The sequence below is a fragment of the Salvelinus alpinus genome, chromosome 16 (assembly GCF_045679555.1).
Source record: "Salvelinus alpinus chromosome 16, SLU_Salpinus.1, whole genome shotgun sequence".
NCBI lineage: Eukaryota > Metazoa > Chordata > Actinopteri > Salmoniformes > Salmonidae > Salvelinus > Salvelinus alpinus.
The window spans coordinates 32,648,872-32,665,712 of NC_092101.1; the positions used below are offsets into that span (position 1 = coordinate 32,648,872).

The 16,841-nt window shown below is 45.9% G+C and overlaps 1 protein-coding gene across 1 annotated transcript in view; it reads right to left on the reverse strand.

Moving 5' to 3' along the window:
- LOC139541368 (glomulin-like) overlaps positions 1 to 16,841 on the reverse strand; it is a 103,051-nt gene that overhangs the window by 4,644 nt on the left and 81,566 nt on the right. The window contains exons 3-13 of the mRNA XM_071345954.1: positions 10,383 to 10,493; positions 10,154 to 10,262; positions 3,784 to 4,033; positions 3,512 to 3,614; positions 3,138 to 3,316; positions 2,977 to 3,030; positions 2,848 to 2,878; positions 2,658 to 2,747; positions 2,513 to 2,554; positions 2,344 to 2,417; positions 2,007 to 2,091 (exon numbers count right to left, since the gene is read on the reverse strand). Coding sequence (XP_071202055.1) covers positions 2,007 to 2,091; positions 2,344 to 2,417; positions 2,513 to 2,554; positions 2,658 to 2,747; positions 2,848 to 2,878; positions 2,977 to 3,030; positions 3,138 to 3,316; positions 3,512 to 3,614; positions 3,784 to 4,033; positions 10,154 to 10,262; positions 10,383 to 10,493 — 1,128 coding nt within the window. The remainder of the gene's footprint in view (positions 1 to 2,006; positions 2,092 to 2,343; positions 2,418 to 2,512; positions 2,555 to 2,657; positions 2,748 to 2,847; positions 2,879 to 2,976; positions 3,031 to 3,137; positions 3,317 to 3,511; positions 3,615 to 3,783; positions 4,034 to 10,153; positions 10,263 to 10,382; positions 10,494 to 16,841) is intronic.

Consider the following 16,841-nt stretch of genomic DNA (forward strand, 5'->3'; position numbering starts at 1 on the left):
CTTGGTTTGAAGAAATCAACTGTGGGAGCAATTATTAGGAAATGGAAGACATACAAGACCACTGATAATCTCCCTCGATCTGGGGCTCCACGCAAAATCTCACCCCGTGGGGTCAAAATGATCACAAGAACGGTGAGCAAAAATCCCAGAACCACACGGGGGGACCTAGTGAATGACCTGCAGAGAGCTGGGACCAAAGTAACAAACCCTACCATCAATAACACACTACGCCGCCAGGGACTCAAATTCTGCAGTGCCAGACGTGTCCCCCTGCTTAAGCCAGTACATGTCCAGGCCCGTCTGAAGTTTGCTAGAGAGCATTTGGATGATCCAGAAGAAGATTGGGAGAATGTCATATGGTCAGATGAAACCAAAATATAACTTTTTGGTAAAAACTCAACTCGTCGTGTTTGGAGGACAAAGAATGCTGAGTTGCATCCAAAGAACACCATACCTACTGTGAAGCATGGGGGTGGAAACATCATGCTTTGGGGCTGTTTTTCTGCAAAGGGACCAGGACGACTGGTCCGTGTAAAGGAAAGAATGAATGGGGCCGTGTATCGTGAGATTTTGAGTGAAAACCTCCTTCCATCAGCAAGGGCATTGAAGATGAAACGTGGCTGGGTCTTTCAGCATGACAATGATCCCAAACACACCGCCCGGGCAACGAAGGAGTGGCTTCGTAAGAAGCATTTCAAGGTCCTGGAGTGGCCTAGCCAGTCTCCAGATCTCAACCCCATAGAAAATCTTTGGAGGGAGTTGAAAGTCCGTGTTGCCCAGCAACAGCCCCAAAACATCACTGCTCTAGAGGAGATCTGCATGGAGGAATGGGCCAAAATACCAGCAACAGTGTGTGAAAACCTTGTGAAGACTTACAGAAAACGTTTGACCTCTGTCATTGCCAACAAAGGGTATATAACAAAGTATTGAGATAAACTTTTGTTATTGACCAAATACTTATTTTCCACCATAATTTGCAAATAAATTCATTAAAAATCCTACAATGTGATTTTCTGGATTTTCTTTTCTAATTTTGTCTGTCATAGTTGAAGTGTACCTATGATGAAAATTACAAGCCTCTCTCTTATTTTTAAGTGGGAGAACTTGCACAATTGGTGGCTGACTAAATACTTTTTTGCCCCACTGTAAATACATTTGATTTGATTTGGCTGGAGTCTTTGACAATTTTTAGGGCCTTCCTCTGACACTGCCTGATATAGAGGTCCTGGATGGCAGGAAGCTTGGCCCCAGTGATGTACTGAGCCGTACGCACTACCCTCTGTCGTGCCTTGCGGTCGGAGGCCGAGCAGTTGCCATACCAGGCAGTGATGCAACCAGTCAGGATGCTCTCGATGGTGCAGCTGTAGAACCTTTTGAGGATCTGAGGACCCATGACAAATCATTTCAGTCTCCTGAGGGGGAATAGGCTTTGTCGTGCCCTCTTCACGACTGTCTTAGTGTGTTTGGACCATGATAGTTTGTTGGTGATGTGGACACCAAGGAACTTGAAGCTCTCAACCTGTTCCACTACAGCCCCGTCGATGAGAATGGGGGCGTGCTCGGTCCTCCTTTTCCTGTAGTCCACAATCATCTCCTTTGTCTTGATCATGTTGAGGGAGTGGGACCTCTTCAACTGTGGGACCTTATATAGACAGGTGTGTGCCTTTCCAAATCACATCCAATCAATTGAATATACCACATGTGGACTCCAATCAAGTTGTAGAAACATCTCAAGGATGATCAATTGAAACAGGATGCACCTGAACTCAATTTAGAGTCTCATTGCAAAGGGTCTGAATACGTATGTAAATAAGGTATTTCAGTTTTTTATTTTTAATAAATTAGCAAAAAACTCTAAACCTGTTTTCACTTTGTCATTATTGGGTATTGTGTGTAGATTGAGGAATAGTTCTTAATTAATCAATTTTAGAATAAGGCTGCAACGTAACAAAATGTGGAAAAATGGAAGGGGTCTGAATACTTTCCGAATGCACTGTATATCTTACCTTTAAGGAGAGCTCAATCTGATTTTTGATGTTCTTTATAATGTAACCCTCTACTCCGGCATGGCAACTGGTTTTTATCATACACCTATGATAAGAAATCAGGATATTCAAGTTGTTTGTAATACCATGTGGTCCTGAGGCCCTCCCTGGGTGCACGTTTTGGTTTTTGCCCTAGCACTACACAGCTGATTCAAATAAACAAAGCTTGATGATGAGTTGGTTAATTAAATCAGCTGTGTAGTGCTAGGGCAAAAACCAAACATGCACGGGGGTACTGCTATAGAGTACTACAGATTAATCCATTGCGGACCACATATAGGCTATACAGTATTCTCACCTGAAGAATTTGTGCTTAGCCTCAGGTCCCAATTTATCTATGAAGAGCTGTAACACTTTAAACCCTCGTTCTCTCTGGTAATGGGAGAAAGGAGTTATTAGGCTAGCAGGTACATAGACCCAAAATTATTTCAATTGGTTTTATTCATTCAGGAGTTTTATTCAATTACCAAATGCTGAATTGGACACACAGTCAGGATCTGCACCAAATGCTGCATTTCCACACAACAACAAAAACACAAATCACAAATTATTATTATTACGTTTGTTACATATGCATCTGTTTAGCTGTTTCTGGTATGTAGTTAGACTCACCTGTGGAACACTGTAAAATGACTTTAGGTCCTGCAGTTCAACTGGGAGGCTGTTATCCTCCACTCTCTCCAAGCTTTTTGTATATAATTCCTGAGTGATAGAGCATGGAGAAGAATACTTAGCAATACTTACTACTCAGAGATTTCACTCAATATAGTATTGGGAAGATTTGAAATCAATTTATCCTTACCAGGCCTTTGAGTAGGAACGATTCTTCCTTTCTATTTTAGGAAAGAAAACATCTTGTTTAGAGGAACACACTATATCTTAAACCAATGTTTTATTATCATGTAAGAACAGTATAGCTCTGAAAACATACCTACTCAGGAGGAGGTCAATATATTCCATATTACACTGCAGGACAAACACAGGGCTGAGAGATCAACAAAATAATATTAATACTATTATATGTTTCAAACATAGTTATCACCCCATATCTTCAATGATAAGGTTATTCAGAACCTTTCTACTGTGTTTCACCTGAAAACTGCTGGAAAGCTCTCGATGGTGATGAGCTGGACAAAGAGCAGGTATGCCAGACAGGCCCGTGACTCCTGTGCTTCAGTACTGTCTGTCAGGAGGCCAGACTCCTCCCTCTTCTTCAGAGCCTTGTAGAACAGGAGGCCTGGGAGAGGCTCCTGGATGGCTGGTAGGGTGGCCTAGGATCAAAAACACAATGTAGTCTTGTTTTAGCTAGGTTCTTATTAAAATTGTCTCTATGAGGTTGATTGCCTTGTTTGGTAGTCTCGATGGACTTGCTGGAAGATGCAGTAGAAAAAGAGCTAACCCTTAGTGTAGTGTGCAGAGCCATTTCAAAAGGCCATCCCTCAACCAAGTAGGCCCGGATTACTTACCAGTATGTCTGTAGCAAAGTGCCATAGGGGAGACTGTTTATGGATGTCTATAGCCTGGTCAAGCTGTGCCTGAAGGAGTGGCTCCCTCAAGCTCCCCATGCAACTGTAGAGAGAAGAATAATATGCATTACAGATCAACAAGCCGGTGTCAGTATCTTCTACTCTCCTGATTATAACCTGGCCAATAACTACATCTGATTGATACATGTTGGTGCTCCTTTTAGCAACATTAATATCCAACAAAGCACACAGTCAGGCAGACAGACACCTACAACTTGAGAAGCTCAGTCTTTAGCTGATTGTCTGAAGCAGTGCCACCATCCTCGCTGTTGTCCCTCTTCACTTCCTCCACGAATGGCTCCATGAACCTGGCCAGGGCTGAGCAGCAACGACACAGACCATACGCATCCTCCACTTCTTGCTCCTTGGTGTAAGGCACTGGCAGCCTGGACAACTGCTTCTGTAGGGCAGCCAGAGCCAGGCCTACCCAGGGAGCCTTCTCCTCACCCAGACGCAGCAGCACTAGGAGATGGACGGAGACATTCAAAAGTCACCAACATGAATAGCACTAGGAGAGGCAAGGATACATTATTAAAAAGTAATTGAAGGAATGCATTATGTATAGGTTGTTTTACTGCATTCTGATTTGCTTTGAGGTAATGTATTAATAAATATTTGGAAAGGATTGTATTATAATGGCTCTCTACTGTCATTCAATCAATTACAAGAAAAATGTGGGTTATCTAAGACTACTTAAGAAATCTTATTCAATCGCTTCAACAGAATCTGGATTAACCTAAAGCATCTAACAGTAGCATAGAACAAATACTGAAAGAAGCTGCAACGCCAAAGAAGTTGATTGCCAAGTTATATCGAGGGTTGACTGAATTTTTACCTGATGGTTCAGAAACTAAGGTAAAAATGGGAAACAGATCTCAAAGAAGAAATTGATGAGAACTATTGGTCACAGATACAGTTGAAGTTGGAAGTTTACATACACCTTAGCCAAATACATTTAAACTCAGTTTTTACAATTCTTGACATTTAATCCTAGTAAAAATTCCCTGTCTTAGGTCAGTTAGGATGACCACTTTATTTTAAGAATGTGAAATGTCAGAATAATAGTAGAGAGAATGATTTATTTCAGCTTTTATTTATTTCATCACATTCCCAGTGGGTCAGAAGTCTACATACACTCAATTAGTATTTGGTAGCATTGCCTTAAACAATTTAAACTTGGGTCAAACGTTTCGGGTAGCCTTCCACAAACTTCCCACAATAAGTTGGGTGAATTTTAGGCCCATTCCTCCTGACAGAGCTGGTGTAACTGAGTCAGGTTTGTAGGCCTCCTTGCTCGCACACGCTTTTTCAGTTCTGCCCACACATTTTCTATGGGAATGAGGTCAGGGCTTTGTGATGGCCACTCCAATACCTTGACTTTGTTGTCCTTACTGTATCATTTTAATCATTTTAGTCAATAAGATTCTTGCTACGTAAGCTTAACTTTCTGAACATTCGAGACGTGTAGTCCAGTTGTCATTCAAATCTCCTTTGCATTAGCGTAGCCTCTTCTGTAGCCTGTCAACTATGTGTCTGTCTATCCCTGTTCTCTCCTCTCTGCACAGACCATACAAACGCTCCACACCGCGTGGCCGCGGCCACCCTAATCTGGTGGTCCCAGCGCGCACGACCCACGTGGAGTTCCAGGTCTCCAGTAGCCTCTGGAACTGCCGATCTGCGGCCAACAAGGCAGAGTTCATCTCAGCCTATGCCTCCCTCCAGTCCCTCGACTTCTTGGCACTGACGGAAACATGGATCACCACAGATAACACTGCTACTCCTACTGCTCTCTCTTCGTCCGCCCACGTGTTCTCGCACACCCCGAGAGCTTCTGGTCAGCGGGGTGGTGGCACCGGGATCCTCATCTCTCCCAAGTGGTCATTCTCTCTTTCTCCCCTTACCCATCTGTCTATCGCCTCCTTTGAATTCCATGCTGTCACAGTTACCAGCCCTTTCAAGCTTAACATCCTTATCATTTATCGCCCTCCAGGTTCCCTCGGAGAGTTCATCAATGAGCTTGATGCCTTGATAAGCTCCTTTCCTGAGGACGGCTCACCTCTCACAGTTCTGGGCGACTTTAACCTCCCCACGTCTACCTTTGACTCATTCCTCTCTGCCTCCTTCTTTCCACTCCTCTCCTCTTTTGACCTCACCCTCTCACCTTCCCCCCCTACTCACAAGGCAGGCAATACGCTCGACCTCATCTTTACTAGATGCTGTTCTTCCACTAACCTCATTGCAACTCCCCTCCAAGTCTCCGACCACTACCTTGTATCCTTTTCCCTCTCGCTCTCATCCAACACTTCCCACACTGCCCCTACTCGGATGGTATCGCGCCGTCCCAACCTTCGCTCTCTCTCCCCCGCTACTCTCTCCTCTTCCATCCTATCATCTCTTCCCTCTGCTCAAACCTTCTCCAACATATCTCCTGATTCTGCCTCCTCAACCCTCCTCTCCTCCCTTTCTGCATCCTTTGACTCTCTCTGTCCCCTATCCTCCAGGCCGGCTCGGTCCTCCCCTCCCGCTCCGTGGCTCGACGACTCATTGCGAGCTCACAGAACAGGGCTCCGGGCAGCCGAGCGGAAATGGAGGAAAACTCGCCTCCCTGCGGACCTGGCATCCTTTCACTCCCTCCTCTCTACATTTTCCTCTTCTGTCTCTGCTGCTAAAGCCACTTTCTACCACTCTAAATTCCAAGCATCTGCCTCTAACCCTAGGAAGCTCTTTGCCACCTTCTCCTCCCTCCTGAATCCTCCTCCCCCTCCTCCCCCCTCCTCCCTCTCTGCAGATGACTTCGTCAACCATTTTGAAAAGAAGGTCGACGACATCCGATCCTCGTTTGCTAAGTCAAACGACACCGCTGGTTCTGCTCACACTGCCCTACCCTGTGCTCTGACCTCTTTCTCCCCTCTCTCTCCAGATGAAATCTCGCGTCTTGTGACGGCCGGCCGCCCAACAACCTGCCCGCTTGACCCTATCCCCTCCTCTCTTCTCCAGACCATTTCCGGAGACCTTCTCCCTTACCTCACCTCGCTCATCAACTCATCCCTGACCGCTGGCTACGTCCCTTCCGTCTTCAAGAGAGCGAGAGTTGCACCCCTTCTGAAAAAAACTACACTCGATCCCTCCGATGTCAACAACTACAGACCAGTATCCCTTCTTTCTTTTCTCTCCAAAACTCTTGAACGTGCCGTCCTTGGCCAGCTCTCCCGCTATCTCTCTCAGAATGACCTTCTTGATCCAAATCAGTCAGGTTTCAAGACTAGTCATTCAACTGAGACTGCTCTTCTCTGTATCACGGAGGCGCTCCGCACTGCTAAAGCTAACTCTCTCTCCTCTGCTCTCATCCTTCTAGACCTATCGGCTGCCTTCGATACTGTGAACCATCAGATCCTCCTCTCCACCCTCTCCGAGTTGGGCATCTCCGGCGCGGCCCACGCTTGGATTGCGTCCTACCTGACAGGTCGCTCCTACCAGGTGGCGTGGCGAGAATCTGTCTCCTCACCACGTGCTCTCACCACTGGTGTCCCCCAGGGCTCTGTTCTTGGCCCTCTCCTATTCTCGCTATACACCAAGTCACTTGGCTCTGTCATAACCTCACATGGTCTCTCCTATCATTGCTATGCAGACGACACACAACTAATCTTCTCCTTTCCCCCTTCTGATGACCAGGTGGCGAATCGCATCTCTGCATGTCTGGCAGACATATCAGTGTGGATGACGGATCACCACCTCAAGCTGAACCTCGGCAAGACGGAGCTGCTCTTCCTCCCGGGGAAGGACTGCCCGTTCCATGATCTCGCCATCACGGTTGACAACTCCATTGTGTCCTCCTCCCAGAGCGCTAAGAACCTTGGCGTGATCCTGGACAACACCCTGTCGTTCTCAACTAACATCAAGGCGGTGGCCCGTTCCTGTAGGTTCATGCTCTACAACATCCGCAGAGTACGACCCTGCCTCACACAGGAAGCGGCGCAGGTCCTAATCCAGGCACTTGTCATCTCCCGTCTGGATTACTGCAACTCGCTGTTGGCTGGGCTCCCTGCCTGTGCCATTAAACCCCTACAACTCATCCAGAACGCCGCAGCCCGTCTGGTGTTCAACCTTCCCAAGTTCTCTCACGTCACCCCGCTCCTCCGCTCTCTCCACTGGCTTCCAGTTGAAGCTCGCATCCGCTACAAGACCATGGTGCTTGCCTACGGAGCTGTGAGGGGAACGGCACCTCAGTACCTCCAGGCTCTGATCAGGCCCTACACCCAAACAAGGGCACTGCGTTCATCCACCTCTGGCCTGCTCGCCTCCCTACCACTGAGGAAGTACAGTTCCCGCTCAGCCCAGTCAAAACTGTTCGCTGCTCTGGCCCCCCAATGGTGGAACAAACTCCCTCACGACGCCAGGACAGCGGAGTCAATCACCACCTTCCGGAGACACCTGAAACCCCACCTCTTTAAGGAATACCTAGGATAGGATAAAGTAATCCTTCTCACCCCCCCCCCCCCTTAAAAGATTTAGATGCACTATTGTAAAGTGGCTGTTCCACTGGATGTCATAAGGTGAATGCACCAATTTGTAAGTCGCTCTGGATAAGAGCGTCTGCTAAATGACTTAAATGTAAATGTTAAATGTTAAGCCATTTTGCCACAACTTTGGAAGTATGCTTGGGGTCATTGTCCATTTGGAAGACCCATTTGTGACCAAGCTTTAACTTCCTGACTGATGTCTTGAGATGTTGCTTCAATATATCCAAATAATTTTCCTACCTCATGATGCCATCTATTTTGTGACGTGCACCAGTCCCTCCTACAGCAAAGCACCCCCACAACATAATGCTGCCACCCCCGTGCTTCACGGTTGGGATGGTGTTCTTCGTCTTGCAAGCGTCCCCCTTTTTCCTCCAAACATAACGATGGTCATTATGGCCAAACAGTTCTATTTTTGTTTCATCAGACCAGAGGACATTTCTCCGAAAAGTACGATCTTTGTCCCCATGTGCAGTTGCAAACCGTAGTCTGGCTTTTTTATGGCGGTTTTGGAGCAGTGGCTTCTTCCTTGCTGAGAGGCCTTTCAGGTTATGTCGATATAGGACTCATTTTACTGTGGATATAGATACTTTGTACCTGTTTCCTCCAGCATCTACACAAGGTCCTTTGCTGTTGTTCTGGGATTGATTTGCACTTTTCTCACCAAAGTACATTCATCTCTAGGAGACAGAACACGTCTTCTTCCTGAGCGATATGATGGCTGCGTGGTCCCATGGTGTTTATACTTGCGTACTATTGTTTGTACAGATGAACGTGGTACCTTCAGGTGTTTGGAAATTGCTCCCAAGGATGAACCAGACTTGTGGAGGTCTACAATAATTTTTCTGAAGTCTTGGCTGATTTCTTTTGATTTTCCCATGATGTCAAGCAAAGAGGCACTGAGTTTGAAGGTAGGCCTTGAAATACATCCACAGGTACACCTCCAATTGACTTAAATTATGTCAATTAGCCTATCAGAAGCTTCTAAAGCCATGACATCATTTTCTGGAATATTCCAAGCTGTTTAAAGGCACAGTCAACTTAGCGTATTTAAACTTCTGACCCACTGGAATTGTGATACAGTGAATTATAAGTTAAATAATCTCTCTGTAAACAATTGTTGGAAAAATTACTTGTGTCATGCACAAAGTATATGTCCTAACCGACTTGCCAAAACTATAGTTTGTTAACAAGAAATTTGTGGAGTGGTTGAAAAACTAGTTTTAATGACTCCAACCTAAGTGTATGTGATTTGATTTGATGTAAACTTCCGACTTCAACGGTATGTGAAAATGTTCATATTTGCTCCTACAATCTTAGCCATAAATTATTGCAATTGAAGATAATCCATAGGATTTACTACACTCCTGCTAGAATGCATGTAATGTACCCAGAAATGTCATATCACTGTTGGAGATGCAAAACACTAAAACGAACCCTATTACATATGCTGTTGTCCTGTGAGAAATGGACACCATTTTGGGATAATGTCTGTGCCATCATATCATTGTGTCAAGGATTTTACATCCATCCATCTCCATGATTATGTCTGTTGCGGAATGTAAATATTCTTGACCAATATCACAGAAGGTTTTGTAATTTAGATCTAATTGCTGCAAAAATATGTGTAGCTATCAATTGGAAAGCATCATACACACGCATCGTCAATAACGAACTGAAGGTAGTTACATTCCATTAGATTGTGTTTTATGAAATTAAGCAAAAAAAAGACATGTTTGATATAATCTGGAAACCTCACATTGGCAATCTTGAGGAGTGTAAGATTTCCCAACATACATAACTGTGTTTGAATTTGATGTACATGTATATGTGTATTGAAATGGAAGGCTACTGTGTTTTTGTACGTTTATGGACAGGTCTGGGAATGTTGTGGTGGTTGTGTTGTTTTTGTGCTCTGTTTGCATTTATAAATAAATAAAATATTGGTATTAAAAAAATGAAAGGGAACGTCATCAAGATTAAGTTACAGTAAGTGTCCAGTAGAGGGAAGCAAACAACATCTGCAGGAGATAGCCTTCACAATACCACTGCTAAGTATTACCTGTTTGAAGATGCGGGACCATAAGTTCGATGGTATCAGCGATGAGGTCCGGATGAAGGTCATCCACTTGGCCGAGAAAAATCAGCATGAGTTCCATCGGGCTGCATGTCTGAGAGACAAGATTTATACATTACTGTTAACTCTGATGCCATGTCATGTGAATCTACCTGCTGTTTAGCCTCCTGCCATCCAATTCTGTCAAGGGTAATTCATAATGCTTATAGTTTACCTCGGCCAGGTGTGTGATAACGGCCTGACAGGTAGAGGTACTCTTCTTCTTCTTCAGTACCTCGGCCACCAGGGACGCAAGGAGGCCACAGCCCATAGACTCCACTATTCCCTGGGTCAGATAAAATAACCAAAAACTTCTGTGTCATGTCTACTTTTTACATTTAGAAGGAAAGCAGCAACTGATGATAAAAAACAGTTGTGCAAGTTTATGGGAGGTATACAAATTGTTGGTTGCATGTGGGCTATCTTGCAAATGACCACCTTGACTACCACCTCACGTCGGTCAAAAAAGCTAAGTTGATATCCTTGCTATAGACCCTGTTATGACTCCATGACATCCCAGCGTGGTAGCTGTAGACCCTGTTATGACTCCATGACATCCTAGCGAGGTAGCTATAGACCCTTGAATCACTCCATGACGTCCTAGCGAGGTAGCTATAGACCCTTGAATCACTCCATGACGTCCTAGCGAGGTAGCTATAGACCCTTGAATCACTCCATGACGTCCTAGCGAGGTAGCTATAGACCCTGTTATGACTCCATGAAGTCCTAGCGAGGTAGCTGTAGACCCTGTTATTAATCCATGATGTCCTAGCGAGGTAGCTATAGACCCTGTTATGACTCCATGATGTCCTAGCGAGGTAGCTGTAGACCCTGTTATTACTCCATGATGTCCTAGCGAGGTAGCTATAGACCCTGTTATGACTCCATAAAGTCCTAGCGAGGTAGCTATAGACCCTGTTATGACTCCATGAAGTCCTAGCGAGGTAGCTGTAGACCCTGTTATGACTCCATGATGTCCTAGCGAGGTAGCTGTAGACCCTGTTATTACTCCATGATGTCCTAGTGAGGTAGCTATAGACCCTGTTATGACTCCATGATTTCCCTAGCGAGGTAGCTGTAGACCCTGTTATTACTCCATGATGTCCTAGCGAGGTAGCTATAGACCCTGTTATGACTCCATGACATCCTAGCGAGGTAGCTATAGACCCTTGTATGACTCCATGATGTCCTAGCGAGGTAGCTATATACCCTGTTTTGACTCCATATGTCCTAGCGAGGTAGCTATAGACCCTTGAATCACTCCATGAAGTCCTAGCGAGGTAGCTGTAGACCCTGTTATGACTCCATGATGTCCTAGCGAGGTAGCTGTAGACCCTGTTATTAGTCCATGATGTCCTAGCGAGGTAGCTATAGACCCTGTTATGACTTCATAAAGTCCTAGCGAGGTAGCTATAGACCCTGTTATGACTCCATGATGTCCTAGCGAGGTAGCTGTAGACCCTGTTATGACTCCATGACGTCCTAGCGAGGTAGCTATAGACCCTTGTATGACTCCATGACATCCTAGTGAGGTAGCTGTAGACCCTGTTATTACTCCATGATGTCCTAGTGAGGTAGCTATAGACCCTGTTATGACTCCATGACATCCTAGTGAGGTAGCTGTAGACCCTGTTATTACTCCATGATGTCCTAGCGAGGTAGCTATAGACCCTGTTATGACTCCATGATGTCCTAGCGAGGTAGCTATAGACCCTTGTATGACTCCATGACATCCTAGTGAGGTAGCTGTAGACCCTGTTATGACTCCATGACGTCCTAGCGAGGTAGCTATAGACCCTTGTATGACTCCATGACATCCTAGTGAGGTAGCTGTAGACCCTGTTATTACTCCATGATGTCCTAGTGAGGTAGCTATAGACCCTGTTATGACTCCATGACATCCTAGTGAGGTAGCTGTAGACCCTGTTATTACTCCATGATGTCCTAGTGAGGTAGCTATAGACCCTGTTATGACTCCATGACATCCTAGTGAGGTAGCTATAGACCCTGTTATGACTCCATGACGTCCTAGTGAGGTAGCTATAGACCCGTGTATGACTCCATGATGTCCTAGCGAGGTAGCTGTAGACCCTGTTATTACTCCATGATGTCCTAGCGAGGTAGCTATAGACCCTGTTATGACTCCATGATGTCCTAGCGAGGTAGCTATAGACCCGTGTATGACTCCATGATGTCCTAGCGAGGTAGCTGTAGACCCTGTTATTACTCCATGATGTCCTAGCGAGGTAGCTATAGACCCTTGAATCATTCCATGACGTTCTAGCGAGGTAGCTATAGACCCTGTTATGACTCCATGATGTCCTAGCGAGGTAGCTATAGACCCTGTTATGACTCCATGATGTCCTAGCGAGGTAGCTGTAGACCCTGTTATGACTCCATGATGTCCTAGCGAGGTAGCTGTAGACCCTGTTATGACTCCATGATGTCCTAGCGAGGTAGCTGTAGACCCTGTTATGACTCCATGACGTCCTAGCGAGGTAGCTATAGACCCGTGTATGACTCCATGATGTCCTAGCGAGGTAGCTGTAGACCCTGTTATGACTCCATGATGTCCTAGCGAGGTAGCTGTAGACCCTGTTATTACTCCATGATGTCCTAGCGAGGTAGCTATAGACCCTGTTATGACTCCATGATGTCCTAGCGAGGTAGCTGTAGACCCTGTTATTACTCCATGATGTCCTAGCGAGGTAGCTGTAGACCCTGTTATGACTCCATGACGTCCTAGCGAGGTAGCTATAGACCCGTGTATGACTCCATGATGTCCTAGTGAGGTAGCTATAGACCCTGTTATGACTCCATGATGTCCTAGTGAGGTAGCTATAGACCCTGTTATGACTCCATTATGTCCTAGTGAGGTAGCTATAGACCCTGTTATGACTCCATGATGTCCTAGCGAGGTAGCTATAGACCCTGTTATGACTCCATGATGTCCTAGTGAGGTAGCTATAGACCCGTGTATGACTCCATGATGTCCTAGCGAGGTAGCTGTAGACCCTGTTATTACTCCATGATGTCCTAGCGAGGTAGCTGTAGACCCTGTTATAACTCCATGATGTCCTAGCGTGGTAGCTATAGACCCGTGTATGACTCCATGATGTCCTAGTGAGGTAGCTATAGACCCTGTTATGACTCCATGATGTCCTAGCGAGGTAGCTATGGACCCTGTTATGACTCCATGATGTCCTAGCGAGGTAGCTGTAGACCCTGTTATTACTCCATGATGTCCTAGCGAGGTAGCTGTCGACCCTGTTATTACTCCATGATGTCCTAGCGAGGTAGCTGTCGACCCTGTTATTACTCCATGATGTCCTAGCGAGGTAGCTATAGACCCTGTTATGACTCCATGATGTCCTAGCGAGGTAGCTGTCGACCCTGTTATTACTCCATGATGTCCTAGCGAGGTAGCTATAGACCCTGTTATGACTCCATGATGTCCTAGCGAGGTAGCTGTAGACCCTGTTATTACTCCATGATGTCCTAGCGAGGTAGCTATAGACCCTGTTATGACTCCATGACATCCTAGCGAGGTATCTATAGACCCTTGTATGACTCCATGATGTCCTAGTGAGGTAGCTATATACCCTGTTATGACTCCATGATGTCCTAGCGAGGTAGCTATAGACCCTGTTATGACTCCATGATGTCCTAGTGAGGTAGCTATAGACCCTGTTATGACTCCATGATGTCCTAGCGAGGTAGCTATAGACCCTGTTATGACTCCATGATGTCCTAGTGAGGTAGCTATAGACCCGTGTATGACTCCATGATGTCCTAGCGAGGTAGCTGTAGACCCTGTTATTACTCCATGATGTCCTAGCGAGGTAGCTGTAGACCCTGTTATAACTCCATGATGTCCTAGCGTGGTAGCTATAGACCCGTGTATGACTCCATGATGTCCTAGTGAGGTAGCTATAGACCCTGTTATGACTCCATGATGTCCTAGCGAGGTAGCTATGGACCCTGTTATGACTCCATGATGTCCTAGCGAGGTAGCTGTAGACCCTGTTATTACTCCATGATGTCCTAGCGAGGTAGCTGTCGACCCTGTTATTACTCCATGATGTCCTAGCGAGGTAGCTGTCGACCCTGTTATTACTCCATGATGTCCTAGCGAGGTAGCTATAGACCCTGTTATGACTCCATGATGTCCTAGCGAGGTAGCTGTCGACCCTGTTATTACTCCATGATGTCCTAGCGAGGTAGCTATAGACCCTGTTATGACTCCATGATGTCCTAGCGAGGTAGCTGTAGACCCTGTTATTACTCCATGATGTCCTAGCGAGGTAGCTATATACCCTGTTATGACTCCATGATGTCCTAGCGAGGTAGCTATAGATCCTGTTATGACTCCATGACATCCTAGCGAGGTAGCTATAGACCCTTGAATGACTCCATGATGTCCTAGCGAGGTAGCTATAGACCCTGTTATGACTCCATGATGTCCTAGCGAGGAACCTATAGACCCTGTTATGACTCCATGATGTCCTAGCGAGTTAGCTATAGATCCTGTTATGACTCCATATGTCCTAGTGAGGTAGCTACAGACCCTTGTCTGATTCCATGAAGTCCTAGCGAGGTACCTATAGACCCTTGTATGACTCCATGATGTCCTAGTGAGGTAAGTAAGACCCTGTTATGACTCCATGATGTCCTAGCGAGGTAGCTATAGATCCTGTTATGACTCCATGATGTCCTAGCGAGGAACCTATAGACCCTGTTATGACTCCATGATGTCCTAGCGCGGTAGCTATAGACACTTGTTTGACTCCATGATGTTCTAGTGAGGTAGCTGTAGACCCTGTTATTACTCCATGATGTCCTAGCGAGGTAGCTGTAGACCCTGTTATTACTCCATGATGTCCTAGCGAGGTAGCTATAGACCCTGTTATTACTCCATGATGTCCTAGCGAGGTAGCTATAGACCCTTGAATAACTCCATGACGTCCTAGCGAGGTAGCTATAGACCCTTGAATCACTCCATGACGTCCTAGCGAGGTAGCTATAGACCCTGTTATGACTCCATGACATCCTAGCGAGGTAGCTGTAGACCCTGTTATGACTCCATGATGTCCTAGCGAGGTAGCTGTAGACCCTGTTATTACTCCATGATGTCCTAGCGAGGTAGCTATAGACCCTGTTATGACTCCATAAAGTCCTAGCGAGGTAGCTATAGACCCTGTTATGACTCCATGATGTCCTAGTGAGGTAGCTGTAGACCCTGTTATTACTCCATGATGTCCTAGCGAGGTAGCTGTAGACCCTGTTATTACTCCATGATTTCCTAGCGAGGTAGCTATAGACCCTGTTATTACTCCATGATGTCCTAGTGAGGTAGCTGTAGACCCTGTTATTACTCCATGATGTCCTAGCGAGGTAGCTATAGACCCTGTTATGACTCCATGACATCCTAGCGAGGTATCTATAGACCCTTGTATGACTCCATGATGTCCTAGTGAGGTAGCTATATACCCTGTTATGACTCCATGATGTCCTAGCGAGGTAGCTATAGACCCTGTTATGACTCCATGATGTCCTAGCGAGGTAGCTGTAGACCCTGTTATTACTCCATGATGTCCTAGCGAGGTAGCTGTAGACCCTGTTATTACTCCATGATGTCCTAGCGAGGTAGCTATAGACCCTGTTATGACTCCATGATGTCCTAGCGAGGTAGCTGTAGACCCTGTTATTACTCCATGATGTCCTAGCGAGGTAGCTATAGATCCTGTTATGACTCCATGACATCCTAGCGAGATAGCTATAGACCCTTGTATGACTCCATGATGTCCTAGTGAGGTAGTTATATACCCTGTTTTGACTCCATATGTCCTAGCGAGGTAGCTATAGACCCTTGAATCACTCCATGACGTCCTAGCGAGGTAGCTATAGACTGTTGTATGACTCCATGATGTGCTAGAAAGGTAGCTATGGACCCTGTTATTACTCCATGATTTTCTAAAGATCTAGCTATGGATCCTTTTATGACTCCATGATGTCCTAGCGAGGTAGCTATAGACCCTGTTATGACTCCATGATGTCCTAGTGAGGTAGCTATAGACCCTGTTATGACTCCATGATGTCCTAGCGAGGTAGCTATGGACCCTGTTATGACTCCATGATGTCCTAGCGAGGTAGCTGTAGACCCTGTTATTACTCCATGATGTCCTAGCGAGGTAGCTGTCGACCCTGTTATTACTCCATGATGTCCTAGCGAGGTAGCTGTCGACCCTGTTATTACTCCATGACGTCCTAGCGAGGTAGCTATAGACCCTGTTATGACTCCATGATGTCCTAGCGAGGTAGCTGTCGACCCTGTTATTACTCCATGATGTCCTAGCGAGGTAGCTATAGACCCTGTTATGACTCCATGACATCCTAGCGAGGTAGCTGTAGACCCTGTTATGACTCCATGATGTCCTAGCGAGGTAGTTATATACCCTGTTTTGACTCCATGATGTCCTAGCGAGGTAGCTATAGACCCTGTGAATCACTCCATGACGTCCTAGCGAGGTAGCTATAGACCCTTGAATGACTCCATGATGTCCTAGCGAGGTAGCTATGGACCCTGTTATGACTCCATGATGTCCTAGCGAGCGAGCCTATGGACCCTGTTATG